Source organism: Bemisia tabaci, chromosome 9, assembly GCF_918797505.1.
Source record: "Bemisia tabaci chromosome 9, PGI_BMITA_v3".
Taxonomy (NCBI): Eukaryota; Metazoa; Arthropoda; class Insecta; order Hemiptera; family Aleyrodidae; genus Bemisia; species Bemisia tabaci.
This window is the reverse complement of record NC_092801.1, coordinates 24,547,758-24,569,859: the sequence shown is the minus strand read 5'-3', so window position 1 is coordinate 24,569,859 and position 22,102 is coordinate 24,547,758. Positions and strand designations below refer to the sequence as shown.

Genomic DNA, 22,102 nt, shown 5'->3' with positions numbered 1-22,102 from the left:
GTTTAGTGCGAATTGAATACATTGTCCCTTAAGTCACTATTCCTTATTTTTCAAAAATTTGACAGTCTCATGAAATATGTCGCGGAAATTTCTAATTTTTCATAATGTTCCTCAATTTCACGTGTGAAAAAGTTGCGTGAGTTCGAATTTCGCGGCAATTAGAACTTGAGGATGGGGGGGGGGGGGCTCCCTGGTGGAGGATAAAAGAACTATTGACAGGACGATATTTACATGTAGTTGCATTATATATTCAGCAAAAATTAACCTCCCGGGAGCTTGGACTATAGATCGTATTCGATACATCAAACGGCTGAGATTGTATCGATATCGATTGGTTCAAAACATAAACATAGCCTCAAAAGTAAATTCAGAAATCTGAGAGAACGGGTCTTTTGTAACAGATTTTTTATTCTTTTGCGTACCAAATGCCAATCTAAAGTGAAATTGTTAGGAATTTTCTCATTTTCAGCTTTTCCAACTTAAATCCTTACAGTTTGGTTTGAGGTTATGTGCTATTGTTTTGAACCAAACGATACATCGAACCGTTATCGAATACGGTCTATTGTCTCTGACAATGCCCCTCCGTCAACCGGCGTACATAGATAACATTTTATCTTATCCAAGTTTTGTTTCTTGAAGATAAAATTATTTCTATATGCATTGCAATCTGTTTTTTTTATTTACTACTTACTACCATTTCTGAACTTTATAAACTACGGAGTTTTCTGTGACGATGACAGCTCATTGATAAACCTGAATCGAAGAGAGTGCTACCTACTTCAGTAAGACTTATCGGTAAGTTTTTTGCCAGTTGCTCTAACTCTGAATTTTTCAGATTCTAAATCTCACAGGATTCTGCAAGTGAAGACTCTACTGCGTGACAATATTCTAACTTGCTAATGTTGCTAATTCACGTCATAGTGAATGGAGGTATTGACTTTATGAAGTATCTGAATCTTATCATTTTCAGAAGACTGGCGTCTTTTCTTCTCCATTTATCCAAAATACTCAAGAAAAATTACCAGGAGAATCTTGGCCCCAAATGAAAATTGAAGGACTTGTGCCAAATAATGTTGAACTCAAGAACTGATGTTTTTTATCAGAAAATAAAAAAAAACCAAGGCGAAGACTTACAAAGATATATTTTTCTGCAAAAACAAGTAGGTATTTGATTGGTGTCAGCATTGGTATATATTTAATCTTGCCATTTCTCTATTAATGGAATGATACTTACAACTGCAAGGCGGATTAAGAATGGTGGTCGCATTTCGTACCCTCTGGACGTCACACTGTATCGGGTACATTGGCCGGCGGAGGCCGGGGGGGTCGGCTCAACCTTGGATTGCACGGCAAAACCAGTACCCTCCTGACGTCACATCGCTTCAAGATGGCAGCCAAAATCGAAATGCGACCACCATTCTTTATCCGCCTTGTTACAACTGGACTACATTTTGCAATTAGGAACTATAAATTCCGGCCCGGTTTAAAAACAACGTATGTGCCATTAAGTTTCCTATGCACATAAGTGTTTTTTCAGATGAGCCAGAATTTACAGGTCCAAATTGCAAAATGCAGTCCAACTGTCATTTGAACTATATTAATTTCAAATATCTCTGTGTCACAGATCTCAACTGAAGACTTGAGCATTAAACGGTTTTTGTAGGTCCTGACAAGCGGCACCCCATGCGTATTCTAATCACCGGCTTTGGTCCTTTTGGACGCATAGCAGACAATCCTTCCGCAAGGCTTGCTGAGCTCAGTGGCCATGACTTCGAGCTGATCGATGTCGCTTACGACTCAGTGGATACCCTCCTTGCTGGACTGGACCCTGAGCGATTTGATGTTCTGCTTCTGATAGGTGTAGATTCTAACGGAGAGGTATTGAAACCCGAGCTCCATGCTCGCAACTGGTGTGGGAAAAAACCTGACGTTAAAGGTCTGTGTCCTGTAGGACCAATTGACGAAGGGTCACCATTCATCCTCAATTCAACTCTTTGGAGTGATGACCTACTAAGCACCGTTGAAGTTGATCCTGATCTGCAACCGAGTCGTGATGCAGGTGATTACCTTTGTAACTACGTCTATTATCGGGCACTCCAATCTTTCCCTCAAAAGCGCGTAGGTTTCCTCCACATACCACCTTTTGAGAAGGTCCCTCGAGAGCAGCAGGTTGAAGTTCTAGGTAGAATTTTGAAGCAAATCAAGGACTCAGTAGCAGTAAGTGGTATCCAGCCTGGCCAGAACGGAGAACAAGTTGATTTAAGTCAGCCATCTTTGACCAACTGTATTGAAAATTAACATCATGTCTGAAGCTCGGTTTCCATTACATCGTTACAGTTTAACATCTGGTGAAGATTCTCAGATCTAGAACGGTCTGAAAAATCTGGAACCGTCGTTGAAACTGTGTAACCCTGCAAATGAGTGATCAGTATTTTCCCTCGTCGAAAGAGGATAAAAGACATTATTTTTTTCTATTATTATCAACAATTATAACCAACTGTATTGAAAATTAACATCATGTCTGAAGCTCAGTTTCCATTACAGTTTAACATCTGGTGAAGATTCTCAGTTCCAGAACGGTCTGAAAAATCTGGAACAGTTGTTGAAACTGTGTAACCCTGCAAATGAGTGATCAGTATTTTCCCTCGTCGAAAGAGGATAAAAGACATTATTTTTTTTATTATTAACGTATCGTTCTTCCAAATTCCTAAAGACTTTGTCTCACTTTATCAAAGTATTCTGATGATTTGTAGTGTGAGTCGTGTGCTAAATATCTGTGATATTCTTTTAATGTTGTTAATTTTTTAAGTCAGTCCTGAAAAATCTTGAATAATAAAATATTTCTAGACCTGAATCTTAACAATTTTAATTTTTCTGCCTCCTTGCCAGTAGGTATGTAATTCAATTTTTCTTACTGTAAAAGAGAAGCTAAGTAAATTACATACATGGATCGTATTCAGCAGAAGGGAGCCAACAGCATTGATTAAAATGTTGTTAAGGTCATGCATCTTCATTATTATCTAAAAAAATCCCCAGACAGCACTGCAGATATGTAGTCTCCTTTTTTCTACCAAGAAATTGAGAATTATGTAGAACATTGAAAGTGTAATGTTTATCGCTGTTATATTTAGTATTCTTCTCAGGGAAGATGTTCCTCAGTTTTGAGATCACTGTAAACGTGTTGGTTCCTTCTCGCTAAATGCGGTCCAAGTAATCCTAAGTAAGGGCTTTGAAGGAGAGGGCACATGAGTGCAGTTTTCGTTATATCGAGAAATACGTGTTTGAAATTTCGAAATTTCATGGATCCTTATGGCGGAGAGAAAGTTCTAACTGACCTTTTGATGCTTCTAGACATTAGAAATTGGAGTGAATTCTAAACAGAATATGCATTAAGACTAGTTTTACTTGAATTCATTAATATCTCAATTTCTTCAAAAACTGTACTTGAGCGGCTTGTCCTCCAAGCCCCACAATTAAACTTTTTGTTCTAAAAATGCAAGATCATTTCCTTTTTATTGACTCAAATAATAGTCCCATATTCACTGTTTATAGACCTGTGCTTACCCTCCAGCACAGGAAAAAAAGAATCAGAACTGAACAAATACACCAAATTTCTTAAGACAGTCTTATGTTGAGATATTGCCCTTTGGATAGCACTGATTATGAAACCACCAGTACAAAACGAATTTTTTTTTGCTTTAAACTGATCAGTTGGCGATTAATGATACTTTCCTTGAATATCAATATATGAAATCTCCGTCAACTTTCACAGAAATAATGTTAGATCAAATCTAATTCTTGATGGCTAATCATAGAGATTTAACCTTAACATGCGACTGACCCAGTTGTTGTTCAAAACTTTTTACTGTGAGTTTTTGACCTTATCTCAGAAAATATTATGGACACGACAGTACATTCATTGATTGCAATCAAATTTAAAATGAAGAAGAGCAATATACTCAATGTTCAAATAATACAGAATCAACCTTTCTTTCATTTGATGCAAGCTAATTTAAGTTTTGTAGTCAAGGAAACCTACTATTGGCTGCCAAATAGTGAATTTTTGGTGAAAGTAGTGGAACTGAAGACTTGAAAAAAAAAAACTGAGCATTGCCGCATCATTAAAGTTGCACAGAGACACTTTACAGAATTTCAAAACTTAACATGAACATTGAAGACTTTGTAAAACAAAAATTAGAATTTTCTACATCTTTGTCCGCTCATACTTTTTTATTTACTAGAAAACGAAAATCTCCTCAAGTTAAATCAGGCATGGAATAAATTTGAGTGAACCTTGAGATACAATAGTTTTTCCGAAGTGCTGAAATTCTCTTGACAAGTCGACCAGCAATTTAGCTATGGTGAAACAGTAGAAATGCATTTCTCGATTTGTAGCGTTGCAGACTTCCTGTCATACTTAAATGGAAAAATACTTGAGTCCACAACACGAAAAGTGGCGACCGAAGGGTGAAGTCAGGTGAGCAACTCAATATGTCGGCTGAGGATTGATTGGCTTCAGCTAGCCCGAGTCCTTCAAATTTGCCAATAAACCTGCATTACAACCCTTAAATGTAGATGGAGGCGCTCACCTGACCCTGCACCTAGACTACCATTTTGCATGTCGTGGACGATGAATGAAATTTCTTGAAAACTTGTACAATTTGTTATCTCTACCTGAAGAATATTCTGCGAAAATATCGAGGCATGCTTTTGATTTGGTCTCTTTGTAAAAACTTAAATACAGAGAGATTTTGAAACACCGTAATCGAGATACACATTTCTGCCGTTTCGCTGTCCATGTGTAGCAAAGATAAAATGCGATTTTCAGACTACCTAATTTGGGTTACTTCATTACTTGCCAAACTAAGGAATTGGTTTTCAGTTACTGATTCTACCCACATTAATTTGGGGTCTTTTTAGCAAGGGTGGTTTTAATTTTCTGATTTCATTGTATATGGTGAACAATTATTTCCTTCGTTTCAGTCATTTTTAGATTTTATTCTGCAATGTATGAAATTTTTTTGAGATAAAAGAGACTAATAGTGTTTGAATTCGTATTTATGCTGTCCAGAGGTCCATGAGAGAAAACTAAAAATAAAAAGTTTATGATAAAATTAACAAATAGTTTATTCAATTTAAAAAAAAAAAAAAAAGTAAAAAAAAAGTCACAGAGTGAGGTCTTACAATTATTCTTGGCTTGTGTCAACGTTTTCTGTCTGCAGTTTCTTGAAAGTTCGGACAGGGACCCATTGAACTAAGGTGTATAATTTGTGAGGTGAATCTTCATCTTCGTTACGCCGTCTTGAAAGGCGAACTCGGATTCTGTTGGGTACACCCCTGAAATCAAAGAGAGGTCACTGATGAGCGAGACAAAATCAAACTGGAGGAGCGCAAAATCATGATTATGTTCAGCAATCTGTGTAAATGTTAGGACATCAAAAAGGAAAACAAAGCAACAACAGAAAGTGGTTATAATTCCAATTCCTAGTGATTTTACTCATTCTATTACAAGGTGAAATTTCCTTTCAGCCATTATTAAATCTTTGATCGATTTAGATGTAAAATTTTTTTTTCGGCACCGGGAAGCAGAAACCTAAATCCAGCTCTGCATCCGATGAATGTCGGCACAATTGATTCTGAAGAGAAAGTGCTCTTCTAACAAAACAAACCGCACAAATTATGAGCAGGCTAAAGATCTGTTCTGCCCGTATCAGTGTAAACTATCTATTGAAAGATTAGTCCAATCGTTCTAGGCAGTGTTTATATAGCATGTGATATTAAAAAACACTGGTGAGACAAGTTAGTTTCATCAGTGGTCTCAACATGCCCTTTTTTATTCTCATTCTTTTAAGCAATCAACAATATCCCATGGGATTTTAACAGCTTAAAGATAATTTTAATGGGGTAGGCTTCAAGTTAGTCTAAAACTTGACAGTGTATATGATGTCCATCAAACTTTAGATTAAATGGAAACCTGAGTACCCTGTGGAGTAAAAATCAGATCAACTGTCAAGACCCTAGGACTGGTTATATTTGTAGCTAAATCCGTGGGCCATAATGAGGGGATTAGGCTGTGTTATTGGTAGAAACAAAGGAAATCCCTGAGGAACATTCTATGGCGGGAAAAAACTGCTGTTCTGGAGAGGTCGCTGACATTGGCGATCATGTTCAAAACAGTTTATTGGCCCATATTTGGGCACCCCGATTACTCTACCAGTACCATGGCTCAATTTTCTCATAATAGTCCTCAACGTTCTTGACTAAATTTATCAACTAATTGTTCTACCCGTATCAGTGTAAACCATCTATAAAGAGAATAGTCCAATCGTTCTAGGCAGGGTTGCTGTGGCATGATACAAAAAAAAAAAAAACACTGATGAAGCAAATTAGTTTGATCAGTGGTCTCAACATGCTCTTATTGAATGCATTGATGCAAGATCGTAGCCGCAATTACTTAGCAAGTATACTTCAGGTCTTTAAGCCAAGAGTTTAGTGGTCCAACTAGCATTGAAAAAAAACTAATTTGGTAGGCAATAGAAAATCCGGACTGACTTAAATTTCTTAGGTCCATCAGAATGACTAACCAATCAAAACCAAAAGGACTTACAGAGAACAATAATGAAGTTTCGATAATTTATAAAATTGAAGAAAATAAACACATCTGTACTACCCGTATCAGTGCAAGCTAACTATGGAGAGATTAGCCCAATCGTTCTAGGAAGAGTTTTTGTTGCATGTGTCAATAAATTACACTGAAGAAATTAAACTACTTCATTCAGTGGTCTCAGCATGCTTTCAGAGCAATTGAACTATTCTTTGGTATACTAAGATGTAACTTGGATGACAGATGAATTAACTCATGCATGTGTCAGGAATTTCTGATAGAGGTGTTATCAGATAAATTGACATTTGTTTACTTTGATTTGCAGGAGTTTCCGCGTCACTGCTATCCACATGAAAACATTCAACTCTTGTAGAAGAGAGATCACAAGCTTGGATAGGTTTTTAATTTAATACTTTCAAACCTTATGACACTTTAATTTTTAGCCACACAGAAATCACAACCACATAAAAGTCGCGATTCATAACTGATAAGTAGTTTCTTTATAATACAATCATAAGACGGATGTTTTAAAGGTGGATAGTAGCAAGAGACGCTTTGTGCAAAGGTGTAAATTCGTTGCCAGTGCCTGTAAATCGAAAGTAAACAAATGCCAACGTATCTGACAACACGTCTATTTACTTTTAATTACTACCAATTCAACTGACAGATCTACTTACTTGATTCCTTTCATCCAGACATGTTTGTTCAACCTAGTGTCAATCCTAACATCTGGGGTGCCCATAGCCTTGAAGGCAAACTTCCTAATTTCTTTCACAGCACGAGGTGCTCGCTTTTTGGTTCCTTGCCTGCCAGCAAGTCTGGCGTGCATGTGGATGGTGTAGTCTCTAGTGACGACTTCATTGATGGCAGACTTGCCCTTCCTCATAGGCTTTCCCTTCGCCATTCTGGATGCTGGAAATGAAGAGCAAATGAATTAGAATGACTCCATGGCACTGAGAGATGTGTAGTTACAGTAAAATTCCCCAGGAACACAATTCATTCTTTTAACAAAATAATACTAGATTCTCTTAATTTCTGCTGCCTACAACTGATGAAAGCGTTTGAGAATTCCAGACCAGAGATATCAACAGAGTTCTGTCAACCAAGTGCATTTAACACCTTGCTATGAGGCACGGATAAAAGATCATCTCTTACTGATGATATTCAATTGAGTGATTGAACCTAGTAGATGCAGGTATTGAGGAGTGTTTATTAGGGACTATCTGGAGGTGTTTCAATGACACACGTTAAACACAGCATGCAATTAGCACTTTTAAATACCTGCATCTGCTTGGTTCATTCACTAACTGAATATACAGATTCATCGATACAGTGCAAGACCCTTCAACACAGCTTACTATTGAGCTCAGACTGCCTAAACAGAGTATGCCAGAATAGTTCAGCACTGATGCCATCATCATGTAGTAACTGCAAATGCTCATCTCGATAGTTATTGGCCCCTGGAGACGACAAAAACACTGAGCATGAGCTCCAATCTCGTTCAACAGTTCGCTAGACTTGTCATGAAGGAGCTGAACACGACTACGATTGTTCCAGCGACAATTCCATTGGTAAATGCAACTTGGGTGTAAAGATGTTTTTAAGAGATAACGAATTATACAGTAATTGGAACTAAGTTTCATGCCTTGATGTAATGACTGGCTGATTAGAAGAGAGTTAGATGGCCAGCACAACTAAGAGAACATAACCTAAAGTTGACACATCATGTTTGAACACAATCCAAGTTAAAATGAAATATGTTAAGCAGTCTTCCAAACTGAAGCAAGAGAAGTGACTGGGAATTGGTCTAGAAGAGTCAAGAATTGATAATTGGCACGGGTAATTGGAAAATAGACGGCAAAACAAATACTTGAGGATGAATAAGGGATGCACGGCTTGCCCGAAATCAGCTGGAAATCCACGCAAGGGAAAACCTTCTGGCGTCGGATATGAATTGTATCCGTTAGGATGTATTGCAAATCACAGTTTAATCACGAAACTCATGAAAAATAATTGGAAATCACTCGGATTCAACCGGATAAATTAGGAAATTCCTTACCTTCGGCGTGACACCACCAAAAACTTTGAAGATAAAAATGGCGGCTTTCAAAACAAATGTCAATCTGACGTAGTCACAAGGTTACCAAACATGACAACGTATAGTTGAGAAACTCTCGATGATAAACCTTTTTCATATTCTCATCTTCAGCCCTTTCTTTCATCTAAAATTAAAGATTTAATTTGTTTTTCTAGCTTGGCTGAATACAATTCTTTTTAAAAAATTAGGGAGCAGTTTTATAGCACGGTTTACAACTGTGGAACAGTGACGAGGGAAACAGCAAGTTGGTATTTTGGAAAATCATAATTCAGCTGTAGCCGCAAAAGCTTCTCTACCAAAGGTACTTGTTACAATTTACAAATAAAAAAAAATTTCATTGCAGAAGTAAATAACTAGGAAAAAATAATGATGAAAACATATCTAAATAGTTAATTTTCATTTCGAATGAACACAAGTAGCTTACTTTCATAATTCTGAAGTTCAAAGATGGTTTTGACTGTGGTGGTAGAAAGAGGGGAAGAAGAAGAAGAATTATCACATGGTAACAATAAAATGTAAACAACGAGATAGCGATAGCACGCGATAGCACTTATCTATAGTTCTACCATACATTATTAAAGTTTTCTAGTTCTTTTTTATGGGTTTTCTCATATCAAGCAGTAAATCGGCTCAATTCCGGTAAATTCAGATCGCCTAAAAACCACACATGTAGTCTAGAGTTTCGTTAAAATTTGTCCACAGCCTGCATCTTTAGTCCCTCAAGTTTAGTGTCAGTAACTGTATCGTAATTTGTCTTGCCAATTTTGAACTTGAAACTTGAATCAAAGAGCTTGTCAGTCCTTCACTTTGTATGTTCCTTGGACAAGCTATCGCCAAGAATGTTTGATGATAGTAATAACCAAAGGGAAGAGTTCATTTCAGTCTGGAAAAGTGAAAGGTGTGTATTCATTGAGCTTCTGCGAACGGTCGTATTTCTAAGTGTGTGGAAGAGACCTTTTTTTTAGCTTCTACCTTTGTTACTTTCAAATCACTCACTTCTCAGAGTCATTACTGAGCAAACGGTAATATGTACATGGTTTCGCATTTTGACCAGCGATATGCTCTCCTTAAACTGAAGGGAAATCAATCAAAGATTTTCCTTACTTAAAGTTTGATCACTCAGCATAATTTTTGTTTCTAAAGTTCTCAGTAGTAACTGTAGCAATTACAAAATTTAGGGCTTCTTCAAGAAGGATGAAAATTCAGTCAATATCTGGGTGAATTTCTTCATCCATTTTCGTAGATTAAGGTGATTCGATGGACACCATATTTTGTGTCAGAACGGCATGCGATAAATCGCATCAATTGGTTCCATTTTTTCAGCTACTCGTCATTTTTCTCCAATTTTGAGATCTCAATTCTGTTGTCAGGAGACTAAACCACTCGCTCACCAATTTTAACGAGGAAATTAAACGTAGAAAGGCGTGGGTTTTTTAGAGAGAAAACATCGCATTCGGTACTGATATCGAAACTGCACTCGAATGCGATATTTTCTGTCTTAAAAAACCACGCCTTTATTACGTTGAATTTCTTTGTCAAAATTAGCAAGTGAGTGCTCTAGTATCTTAACAACAGAATTGCGATCTCAAAATTGGAGAAAAAATGACGAGTAGCTGAAAAAATGGAACCAATTGATGCGATATATCGCATGCCGTTCTGACACAAAATATGGCGTCCATTGAGTCACCTTATTGCAAAGATCCAGCATTTCAAGCCTTTTATTTGATTTCAGGAGCGTGGCCAGTGTTGGGACGGAGACCGATTTTAAAGTGAATTTCAAAGAAGACTCATCTCAAACCATTGGCAGTCATGACCAACAGGTGCGTTCAGATGTAATGACTTAAAGAAATTTGTTGACACTCTGGAACATGTCCCATGGTAACATCAATGTCTTCAACCAAGTCATCTGTAACTTTCATTTTTTATTATCTTTCACTCTTGATCAGTTATCTTCTTAGAACTGCCTGTACTTTTAGTCCTTACTGTCAAAGCAGCAAATTTAATTATCTAATGAAATTCAAAGTACCTATCAGACACGATAACCCTAACTGAAGTCATAAGAAAAATTTTGAGAACTCCTTGCCTTTGTGTGCATCAATTTCTTCTGCAAACAGACTTATTAAGCTGCAACGATGAGTAGAGGTCTGAAAAGCACCTGTAGCAAATAATTTATGTTGTTACAACTGTTCTGAAACGGAGAAAAAACACAGTTATTAGAAGAGGAGATAAAAACTAAATCAAGCTCATGAATATATTCTTGAGTGCAAGTTAACAAAAAGACAGAAATTGCATCCTCTGCCCTGCTTATTTTTTACCTGCTCTCATTTCAGTCAGTTTCTCTAATTTCACGAAGTATTAAATAAACTGAAATTGTGTATAGATGACACTTCCTGTGTCCATCAACTCTAAGAAAGTGATTACCGATGGTGCAGGATTTTTTTGTGTATACTATTTCTACTTCACTCTCTTTCCTGAAGAAATATAACAAACTTTACTACATAGCCCTGGCGCCACAGGTAATCATCACTGTCAAATTAACTGAGTATTTGTCTTTGGGCTCAGGCTTCTATAGTGAATCCACTTCTGTAATAATTAAAAATAATTGATTGGCAGTATTAGCTCACAATAATTTTCAGAATTATGGAAATCGACTATTTTCCCAAAATCATGTTCAAGAAAAGGCCAAAGTTTTCACAATTTCTGATTCTTAAAATATCTTTTAAAGTAAAATTTTACCTGTGTTAATGAGCCAAATTTTCTTCAAGGTGCAAGTCTCGGATGCATCTTTCAGTACAAACCAGCCAAGATACAATGAAGAGAATTTGATTGCATTTCTACGCAAAGCAGGTCAAACCGTTTTGAAAGTTTTAGATGAAGAAGATCCTTCCTTGAAATGTCTATCAGAGCCGATTACTGAGGAGGCTGATGTAGAGTTCAAACAAATATGCTCTTTAGAGGGACATGTTTCTGTAAGTATTCATCAAAACCTTGCCGGAGGTACAACTTAGGAGTTCTTTGCAACAACTACGTAATTCAAAAACAGACCCGAAAGAAAAACATTGAAAAGGTTAGAATGCTCGCAACTGTACCTCTCAGCATTCTAGTACTTTCTCATAGGTGGAAACCCCACACTCAGTGTCAGTCGTTGTATTCATAGAGAATTAACCAAAGTTTTAAGGTGGTTTATCGATTTGATTAGTAGTTAAGAGATGTATGAAAATGCATTACTTGCAGTTGTTGCGAAAAACTTGATTTGCGTCATTTGTTCCCTCAGTTTTTCAACGCTCTACATAAATATCTGAGAAATGAATTGTAAAAATATATAATGCATAAATTCAGTTTTCGTACCTTTTTGCTTGCTTTAAACCACCCCTCACTATCTCAGTCACCATTACTGGCGCTCGTAGTATTCTTTGTGCTGACATTACTCTGATTCTCATAGATTTTTTTTCATTTTTCCCTGCCAAAACTAAAAAAAAAACAGTTCTTGTCATATGGATCATTGGAAACCGCATCTTTCGTTGGCAAATTATTTTTTTTCCACCCAAACTCAGCATAATGCCTATCAGGCTAGCTGCAAACAACTCCTCAGTAAACTCCCTTTTAAATAGTTGGGAATTGGATATTTTGGTTACCTACCTTTCAAATGTCTATCTTTCCTCTTTTTTTTTGAGAATTTTAAACTTGCCATTTTGTTCTCCACTGAGAGCTATGCTATGATAAGAATATTCAGCGCACTAATTTGAAACTATTTAAGCTTAATCAACTTCAGTTTACTTGTCTCTCTAACCAAATTTCTACTAGGAAAGCCTTTCATTTGAACGGTCTGCAGAGAACCTTCTCAAAACCATATCAATCATATTTTTAAAATATTTATTTCAGGTCTTAGTTTCCAGCATATCATGGAGTTGCGACGAAAAATTGATTGCGCTAAGCTATCGTCATCATCATGACAACTGGTGCCACCATGCAGGAACAATTCACCTCTTCAAGTACGAAGAGTCATCATGCCAAGAGTAGGTTGTCTTTTCCCTTTGATTTCATGAAAAGTTGTACTACTAATAAGGAATAAGGTGGCACTAGGAGGGTAACTTCTTTAATAACATGACTAGGGGGCTATGTTATTAAAAAAGTTACCCCCCTACACTACGCGGCCCAATCCCTTGGGCGCTGCGCGCCCCCCAAAAGCTGCTTCGTGGCAGTGAAATCGTCGAAATCGCCTGTTGGCGGTTAATGAACAAATAATTTTAACGGAATAACCAAACAATGTTTCAAAGAAAAATTTCCCGCCAAACAGTATTCTTGATGACTTTCTCCTTACTCTGAATTTTTATTCTTTTTCTGGAAGTCGACCTCGACAGGGCCACACATAGCTGTCCATGACTAAACAAATGCCGCTGAAAGTAAAAACCCACTCTATTAAAACTCGGGCCTTTGAACTCCCCTCGCTCACTCCTGCCCATCGATCGTCTTACTTCCCTTCCTCACCCCGTCCATCATGTTAAAATGATTTTATTAGAATAGAGAGGATTTAATCCGTTTTTTCTTCTCTGGCAAAATACGCAAAATGTATAGCTGGGATTCAAGACAAAAGGAAGATAGGGTATTTGGAAAAGTCCAGCCTTCTTTAAATTTTAAGTGCCAGTCTGAACATTTTCCCCTTTTTCTCTAACTCATGAAGTTGAACAAATTAGAGCGCATATTCTTAGAATCCTGTCAGAATATGGAAAGGAAAAATTGTTTTTACACCTATGAAATAATATTAAGTCGCAATGCAGAATGTCAAATGAAAAAATTGATTAAATTCTGATCAACTTTTTAAATTCAATAAACTTGACTCATTACTATTGACTTTAACTTGATTATTCAACTTTATTTAGTCCTAGTGATGTTAAGACCTCAATTTGAATCCTTTCCCCTCCTCTTCATTCTATTTTTTAAACTAAGTTAGTGCTTTCTGTTAAATGATTTACCTATTTTCGTTTTTTCAAATTTTTTCAGATGTCCTGCGAAACAGCCTATTCATACCTTAACCTTGAAAAATTGTGTAACCTCTGTCAGTTTCCATCCAAACGATCGAACTGTTCTTGCAGCTGGAACGGTAACTGGTAAGTTCATTATTTTATTCTAATTTTCAAATTCATCAGCCTGTACGTAGGCTCATCCTTTTTTACTCTTCGTTTCATCAGATAGCTTCCCCTTCACACTTGCATCCTCTGATGTCTGAGCGATATTGATTTTCTAGCTAATACGTGTCCGTGTCAGAATTAACCATGCAAAATTGGACGAACACCTCAAAATTCTGATTTTGAAGCCTTTTGAATACTCTTCTGCTTTTGAAAGCTTAAATACTCTTACAATTTCCCTTTTACATCTTTAAATCTCTAATAATGTTCATGAAATTTGTTTCCTCAGGTGATGTGTACTTGTGGTCTGTGAAAAAAAGCATTGTCAAAAGTGAAATCTTCTCAGGCTACCATAGTGATTGTATCTCGCAGATCTCATGGATTTCAAACCCAACCGACTCAAAATTGATGTTGGCCTCAGCGTCCAAAGATAGTTTTATAATTGTGTGGGATGTGTCTCTACAATCTAATTCTATCAAACCAAAACTTAGGTGAGTTACGGCATTAACTAGTACTCTGTAACATTCTTTTTACTGTCTTATTACCCACTTGCTCTCCTTGTACAACACCAACAAAAAGCCAACCAAAATTTCCTGTTTCTTAAATCATACAACATTGAATATAATTCTCTCTCGCTGATTCGATTATTTTTGTCCTTACAATATGTGGCTGAGAAATCTTCTTTCCCTTGAAAAGTCTACAGTTATTAAAACTGAATTATTACTTAACCATATATACTTTATAGTCTTGAGAGAACCCTTCCATAGCGCTTTAGCACATTCTCATTTTTTCAACTGTGCTTTTTAAATGTTTGAACCATTTTATGCTATGTATAGACAGTGAAACTGCAAAAGCATGTAATTCGGTTAGCAATGTTGCAGATGTCCTGTCTTACTTTATATTTTGATACTTGATGTTATTTCTTGAAAACTTCCCTGATTTTTTTCCTCTATGTGAATAATAATCTACGAAATGTCAAGCAATAACTTTGGTTTGTTCTCCGTTGATAAAATGAATTGGGACTGGAGTTTTTGAGACATCCAAACGAGATACATACGCTCCTACAGTTTCACCGTCGATGCTCATTTTTTATCGATGTTAGAGCTCTCGTGTAAGAGAGGAGTTTGCCCTTCCATGACGCGGTCGCCCTCCAGTTTTCAAGCTTAACTGTGACCATTCACTGGAAATGGAACTTGCTTGAGAAACAATTCAAATTGGTCTTAATAAGGCTCAGCTGCTAGAGGACTATTTTAAAATTATGTTTGTTGCCTGATGTGCCCTGAAATGTCAGATTATGCAGGAGGTATAAAGTTTTAAAATTGATTCCTCAAAAAATATGACCTTTAGGAAAAGCCATCTAAAGTTTTCATAGGGCCTGTCAGAGGTTCTGAACTGTTTGATTGAATCATACTTTTACTTACTCTATCATCATGAAAATAGAATGGACTACTCATTGCTTATTTGCTTGGAAACTAAAGTGTGCTGTCTTTCAGAAACGCAAATTCCATTGTTGCGATCCGATTTCATGTAAATTGCACGCCAGAAAATTTGTTTCAATGCACCAAGATCTTTTTTCCCATAGACTGTTGCATGCTTACCGAAAAAAATATTTCAATATTCATCCATTCAAGCTTACAACATCACTATATTATATGAAAAATGGGCATAAATAGATTTTTCTGTTCTGTAGATTTTTCTTTGAGGATGAGTCCCACCCCAGTGTCGAGCCCGGCGTTCGTTGTTTTTCATTCGCGCCATTGCAACCAGACTGTTTTGTGGTTGCTTTGATGAATGGCAATCTGTTGAAGTGCTCAATTGTTGCAGCACGCCCAATTCCTCAAGTCAAAGGTATTCTTTATTTTTCTTAAAATGTGTTTTGCGACAGAAATATTTCTAACTGCATTCTCAATAATCAATTAGAATTATTAAACTTAAAATAAGTGGTTATGAGCAGACTTACCTCTTTGGACTGGCTCTCTCGACTAAATAATCTGTTACAATCATCTGCTCCTGGCCAAAAGTATTCATGATATCATGCACTGAAGAGCATTGGAAATTATGATTCATTTTTGAGCATCTATTAAATAGCACTTATTATCATGCTTCCTTTCAATGATTGTGCTAGAGTCTGACAATCGCACCATTTTTTGGGCTTTTAATGAAGCAGTGTCATAGTAATGAGAAAATCTACAACTCATTTCAAATTTTTTAAGGTTTAAGATAATATATACATATTTTGTATTCCCTTTGTACTGCAAAAGTTGAAATTAAACATGTTGTTGGATTTACACACCGCATAGTACTCTGAAAACCGTGGAAAAAAAAAAAAAAACTAATATCAAAGAATTATCATAAGAAAAGCAGATTTTGTCCTTAACAAGCAAAAGTGACCTCTTTTTTCATGGAGGAAAAGGGATTAAGGTCTAAGGTATTTGGTGGGCGTCAAAATTTGGGGGAAAAATTTGTTGAAATGTCTCTGAAATTTCATTATGGAGACAGAAGTTTTTCCTTTCGCTTAATTTTTCTCCATCTTCTAAGTTTTCACAATGGACAAGGAAAATTTCAGAAATTATAGCCTTAGCATGAAAGTCTCCGAGGTTTCAGGTTAAATTTTAAATTACCAGCTGAAAGTGCTGCTTTTTGGATAGCCTTTTCCATTGATTTCGGAGACAAAAGTTCGGAAAGTTTGAATATTTTGGTCATGGAAAAGCTGAAAAAGTAGTCAGGGAATTTCTTTCTTCAAGTTGAGATCCTCAAGGCATGCTGGCCACCAAATCTTCTCTCCGTACAAGTCCATCATCAGTAATTTACTTTTTGTCAGTGAAGCAGCCTACCCTGTGAAATATTCATTGTTTAACCCACATTGAAATAAACGGAGCTCAGCGTGGCCAACCTAAGAATAAATGGCCACTGAAAATTAATGCATTGATTTTCTAAAGTATTCTTGTTGGTGTAATTGAAGCTCTCATATGTTTGAATTTCTGTATTTCTTTAGACAAAAAATATTCTATGCAAAATGCGGTTGTGAGTGCATACAAAAAATGTTCCTCAAGTCCTGTGATCTCCATCGATTTCCAACAAACCAAGAATAATATGTTCGTGGCTGTTGCTGCTGATCAGAAGTGCTTTGTGTATTCTCTCACGGAGGTATTTATACACCATACCTAATCAACTTCTTATCCAAAACCTTGATAGTTTTGAATACAAATGTAAATATGCTATGGGTAAAGTTCAGTTTCATGACTAGGCCTAAAGCATTAAGTATAGTGTTGATGAGTGGCAGAAAAACATTCTCTGACAGTTCTTAAAGGAAACATCATTTCAGACTGTGACGGAACAGTAAATGAAAACCAAGGCAAGTAGGAAACTAGAACAGGACTAAACACAATGGTCTGTTTCCTTCCAAGAGATACTGTCAATGGACCACTAGACAAGGTATGAATTTAAGGGATTTGATACATGTTTCTTAACCAGAATTTCACGTAGAACACGATTAGCGCAACGAATATTACTGAAACTAACTCCTAACGAAGATATCAACGTTTTTATTTTACATTGGTTACGAGGAATTTGAACTGCCCGCTCACAAGAAACTCAAAGCTCTACGAGAGTCAAATCGCCCACTACAACGGTTTCAGCAAGCTTCTCAACCGAGCAATGTTCATTTCCCACCATATGTTGTTCAAACTATTAGCAATTTGCTATAGCTGAGCCGAAGCGTCAAGATTGACGTTGCCAGATTTTTAAATCGCAGGTACTGTCATGATAACGTTTAGCGCGCGATGTGAATCACGTAGAGTATTGAGTTTTCATGAGCGGGTGGTTTAAATTTACGCATCAAGAATCATTAAATATCTCCGTAAGGCGTCCATTTCGTTAATATCCGTCGTGCGCATCGTGTTCTACGTGAAATTTCAGTTAAGAAACATGTATCAGAGTGCTGAAATTCGTACTTTGTCTAGTGGTCTATTGCATATATTTTCGACCCTCCAATTAAAGTGCTCAAAATCATGTTGAACATAAGAGGAATGACTAAAACCCACTGTTCAATGCACAATTTGTGTATTTCATGCAACTTATTTTCAAATTGTGAGCATCTGCGAGCACTTTTTTTGCAATCGTTGGCCATGATTATCCTAGAGAGCCTTAGCCTAGAGAGAGATGCAAGAAAACCTGATCTAAGTAAATGGTTAATCTCAAAAATTGTCACACATAACTCTCACTAAATAATAGACTAATATAAATAGAATAATAGGTTAATAGATTTTAATAGTTTGAAAACATTATTTTGTATTTGCAGGACCCTTGTATTTGTATTTGAAATCCTTTCTAGAATGTCTTAAGAAAAGAACTACCTACACTTGGAATGGTAAACAATTCGGTGCTGGCATAATTTTGGTGTCATCTAATGTGATCTTTCTTGTGGCTTCCTCAGCACTAAGTGCTCTTAAAATCTAACTTGTAAAAGCTAATCTAATGTGTTTATGTTAAGGAAAGCCGAGATGCTAAGTGAATTTTTTGGCGCTGACGTCGTTTTCTAATGGATATGTGGAGCTGTTGCCATGTCTGTGAATACTGTGCTGCATGCTGTTATCATACGGAGTAATTTTATTCTTTTCATATGTCTTACCTCCCTGGTTTGCAAGGATAAAAAAGCTCTCTTAGATCACCGATCACATATTTATTAGATTTTGAACCTAAAAATCCCAAGAAAATTCACTATTTAGCCCCGCTTATCTGAAGGAAGCCACTTAAAAGGTTTGATTTTAAAAGCTAATCACACTCAAGAAGCCATAAGGAACATCATATAAAAAAGTATGAAAATTTAGCCAGTACTTAGTTTCTTGGTTTGCTGTACCTTTAGGTACTCTTTTGGTGAAGAAAGATAGAATAAACTTCCTGCAGAAAAAAATGAATGAATGAAGTTAATTAATCAGCTGAAAGGCAATAGCTCAATGCAGAGTGTCTTTTTTCTACAAAAAAAGTATATGTAGGTATTCAAATTAAACAATCTGTCTTCAGGTCACTCTGTGGCTTTAGTTTAAAAAAAAGAAATAGTGAAAGTTTTAAATAATGCAGGAAAAGACAATATTTTTCTTTATTTCCCTATCGATTTTTGTTCTGATGATTTTTTTTTTTTTTTCATTTTTTGCAGATGGAACCTTTACGAGTAATAATCAGCGATGAAAATATTATTGGTGCAAGTTGGTATCAACCAGACACTCAGTATTTCATGACATGGGGAGAGAGCGTTGCAACTTTCTACAATGTAAAGAGGGAGAATTTTCGATTAAATTTCAAGCCGTTTCAATCCAAAGTGGATTCAACGTTGATCTCAGCAGTCTGCTTCAATCCACAAATGTAAGAACTTTTCATTCATAGCATTTTTAAAGGTTGCTTAACAAAGAGGGTTATGCAAAACGGCCAAAAAGTGACCCCGCGGGGATTGTACGAAACTTTGTGGGATGATTGTGTAGGTTATTTTGGGCCTGCATCTGGCTGCTTTTATGCGAAAACCGCAGGGAAACAGCGTTGCCATTTGCTAAAGTCGTAACCTTCAAACACCCATAACTTTCGCAAAAATGCAGTTACAGAGCTCGTATTTATACCAAAAAATGCGGAAAATTTTGCTCCATCGACCTACGCAAAGGAAATTTTTATTTGAGTCCACTGTTGCCACGTTTTGGCCATTTTTTTAATTTTCATAATGATTAAAAATCACGTTATCGGGTAAAAGTGTGTTTTTGCAGTTGGTGGGGATTGAATAAAAACCTGTCGGAATTATTGTTCGGTCGATTCCGCATCCATTGATATGTTATACTTTTCTGAGAGGCTTAGGGAATCCAAGTTACAGCGATTTAAAAATTCGGCAACACGCCCGACGCCCGATTTTGACGCTCGTTAAGGTACGTTTCGCGACTCCGTGTTGAAGGAGAACGCCTAGATAAAACAAAATTCGAAGAGCCAGTTCATGTTTTACGCTTTTTTGAAACTTTCACGTCATTTTTAGAAATTCAAGTCGCGGCGGTGTTGCCGGTTTTCAATGAAAACCACCGCTGCGATCACAATTGAAAGTAGTACTCATTTAATCACGTCTAGCTACATAGTTTATCCTAAACTGACCATTTGCGACATGATGTTAACAACGTCGCCTAATTTCCGTCGGAATTCGCGTAGAGGCGGGGTTGCCAGTTTTCAAGGAAACCGCCGCCGCAATCACAAAAAAATGTATCACTCATTAAATCATGTCCAGCCTTATTCTGTTATTGGAATTGTTGATTTATCGAATCGATGGTTTCTTCTATCTCTTTGCAACGGCACTGGTGCCTGCCAATAATGAGGTATCGATATTGTATCGAGATCAAGATCGATGGATCTAGGTCCCTTTCCAAAACTAATCATCAGACCGCTCGGGTGATTCGGTTGCCTTAAATGCGTAGGTCGATGGAGCAAAATTTTCCGTATTTTTTTGTATAAATACGAGCTCTGTAACTGCATTTTTGCGAAAGTTATGGGTGTTTGAAGGTTACGACTTTAACAAATGGCAACGCTGTTTCCCTGCGGTTTTCGCCTAAAAGCAGCCAGATGCAGGCCCAAAATGACCTATACAATCATCCCACAAAGTTTCGTACAATCCCCGCGGGGTCACTTTTTGGCCGTTTTGCATAACCCTCTTTTAAAAAGAGCCTTCAGGTTTATAGTCTTAGTTCTTTCTCATTGCACAGTTTTTGGATCTGTACTGGAAGAATTAACTTCGGCAGTTTTCGTATATCTGGATTCAGTTTTCCGATCGATTCATTTGAAAAATACATCTCTCAACATGAAGTCAGGAATTCAACTCTTACAACAAGATAAAGTATTTACAATTAATATTAGTTCAACGGAAAAATTATAACTGACATCATTTGTAGAATCTTTATGTTAATTTAATCTGTGTTAAGAATATGTCCTGTTGATATTGACCCTGAGTTGATTTTCAATGGACCACTAGACAAGGTACAAATTTAAGCGATCTGACACATGTTTCTTAACCAGAATTTCACGTAGAAAACGATTCACACAACGAAAATTACTGAAACCAACTCCTAACGAAGATATTAACGTTTTTATTTCACATTGGGTACGAGGAATTTAAACTGCCCGCTCACAAGAAACTCAAAGCTCTACGTGAGTCAAATCGCCCACTACAACGGTTTCAGCAAGCTTTCTCGATGGAGCAATGTTCATTTCCCACCATGTGTTGTTCAAACTATTAGCAATTTGCTGTAACTGAGCCAAAGCGTCAAGATTGAGGTTGCCACATTTTTATATTGCAGAGACTGTCATGATACCGTTTAGCGCGCAATGTGAATCACGTAGAGCATAGAGTTCTCATGAGCGGGTGGTTTCAATTCACGCATCAAGAATCATTAAATATCTTCGTAAGGAGTTAATTTCAGTAATTTTCGTTGTGTGCATCGTGTTTTACGTAAAATTTTGGTCAAGAAACATGTATCAGAATGCTGAAATTCCTACCTTATCTAGTGGTCCATTCCTGACTTGTGAATCATGTTCCGCGGAAGATTTTGAGGAGACAACATGTGACGTCTGTATCTAATTTAGACCTCGTCCAGTGGCCCATTTTAATTTTGAATGTGCCTCTTAAAAGAAGTCTCCTCTGAATAACTAACATTTTTGTTTCATTTTTCCTCTCTCCAGGCAAAATCGGGCTGCCTTCGGAGCAGAAAGTGGCAAAACAGTTGTCTGGAAAATCCCTACGAGAGTCAACAAGGATGAGGAGGCTCTCTCATAAGCTAACATCTTACTATCTACTTGCACCTCTGAGAATTTTGAAGAAACTCCGTCCATCAAGTATTCTTGAATCTAGTCATTTATATGTTTTAAGTAGTTCTGTAAAGTTGTGTACTATTATGCATGAATTAATAAATACCCTTTTCCAATCATCAAACTTGTCAACCCACTTCAGTCCTTGTAGCACCATCACCAAGAAGTGAGCCAATAATTACAATTATATTTCTGCTCGATGACATCAAGTCAGCCTTTTGACCTCTCACTATGATTGGAAGTACCCACAAAGGGTTTCCTAAAACGATCATTTAAAGAGTTTTTTTCTGCAGCTGTTGCTATTGTGTTGTCTTAAATTGATCGGGTACCTACCTCAACCTGGCATCATTTTGAAGGGGAGTGTTGACTGTTCTGCCGAAGGATATATGTATTGTTATGTTGATGAAAAAGAAGCTTTCAGAGAAAATACCATGTTCATCCTCATTTCTC

General features: G+C 36.8%; 3 protein-coding genes across 5 annotated transcripts; 2 read left to right on the top strand and 1 right to left on the bottom strand.

Annotated features, from left to right (window-relative positions):
- Positions 1–562: 562 nt before the first annotated feature.
- Positions 563–2,854, top strand: LOC109039227 (pyrrolidone-carboxylate peptidase). 2 transcript variants are annotated; one of them, XM_019054627.2, is made up of 2 exons: positions 563–795; positions 1,625–2,854. In XM_019054627.2, the coding sequence occupies exon 2, from the start codon at positions 1,684–1,686 to the stop codon at positions 2,296–2,298; it is 615 nt and encodes a 204-aa protein (XP_018910172.2). In that variant the 5' UTR covers positions 563–795; positions 1,625–1,683; the 3' UTR covers positions 2,299–2,854. The 2 variants fall into 2 exon arrangements, with proteins under 2 accessions (XP_018910172.2, XP_072160605.1); XM_072304504.1 differs by lacking the exon at positions 563–795 and adding an exon at positions 1,011–1,160.
- Positions 2,855–5,102: 2,248 nt separating this feature from the next.
- Positions 5,103–8,849, bottom strand: RpL31 (ribosomal protein L31). Its single transcript, XM_072304505.1, has 3 exons — positions 8,664–8,849; positions 7,282–7,516; positions 5,103–5,337 (listed from the first exon to the last, which is right to left on the bottom strand). The coding sequence occupies exons 2-3, from the start codon at positions 7,506–7,508 to the stop codon at positions 5,187–5,189; spliced, it is 378 nt and encodes a 125-aa protein (XP_072160606.1). The 5' UTR covers positions 7,509–7,516; positions 8,664–8,849; the 3' UTR covers positions 5,103–5,186.
- Positions 8,850–9,240: 391 nt separating this feature from the next.
- Positions 9,241–21,776, top strand: LOC109039229 (uncharacterized). 2 transcript variants are annotated; one of them, XM_019054630.2, is made up of 10 exons: positions 9,241–9,600; positions 10,435–10,522; positions 11,468–11,671; positions 12,585–12,718; positions 13,704–13,810; positions 14,118–14,319; positions 15,519–15,676; positions 16,824–16,975; positions 18,984–19,189; positions 21,527–21,776. In XM_019054630.2, the coding sequence occupies exons 1-10, from the start codon at positions 9,542–9,544 to the stop codon at positions 21,618–21,620; spliced, it is 1,404 nt and encodes a 467-aa protein (XP_018910175.2). In that variant the 5' UTR covers positions 9,241–9,541; the 3' UTR covers positions 21,621–21,776. The 2 variants fall into 2 exon arrangements, with proteins under 2 accessions (XP_018910175.2, XP_018910176.2); XM_019054631.2 differs by lacking the exon at positions 9,241–9,600 and having other exon boundaries at positions 10,491–10,610.
- Positions 21,777–22,102: the final 326 nt, after the last annotated feature.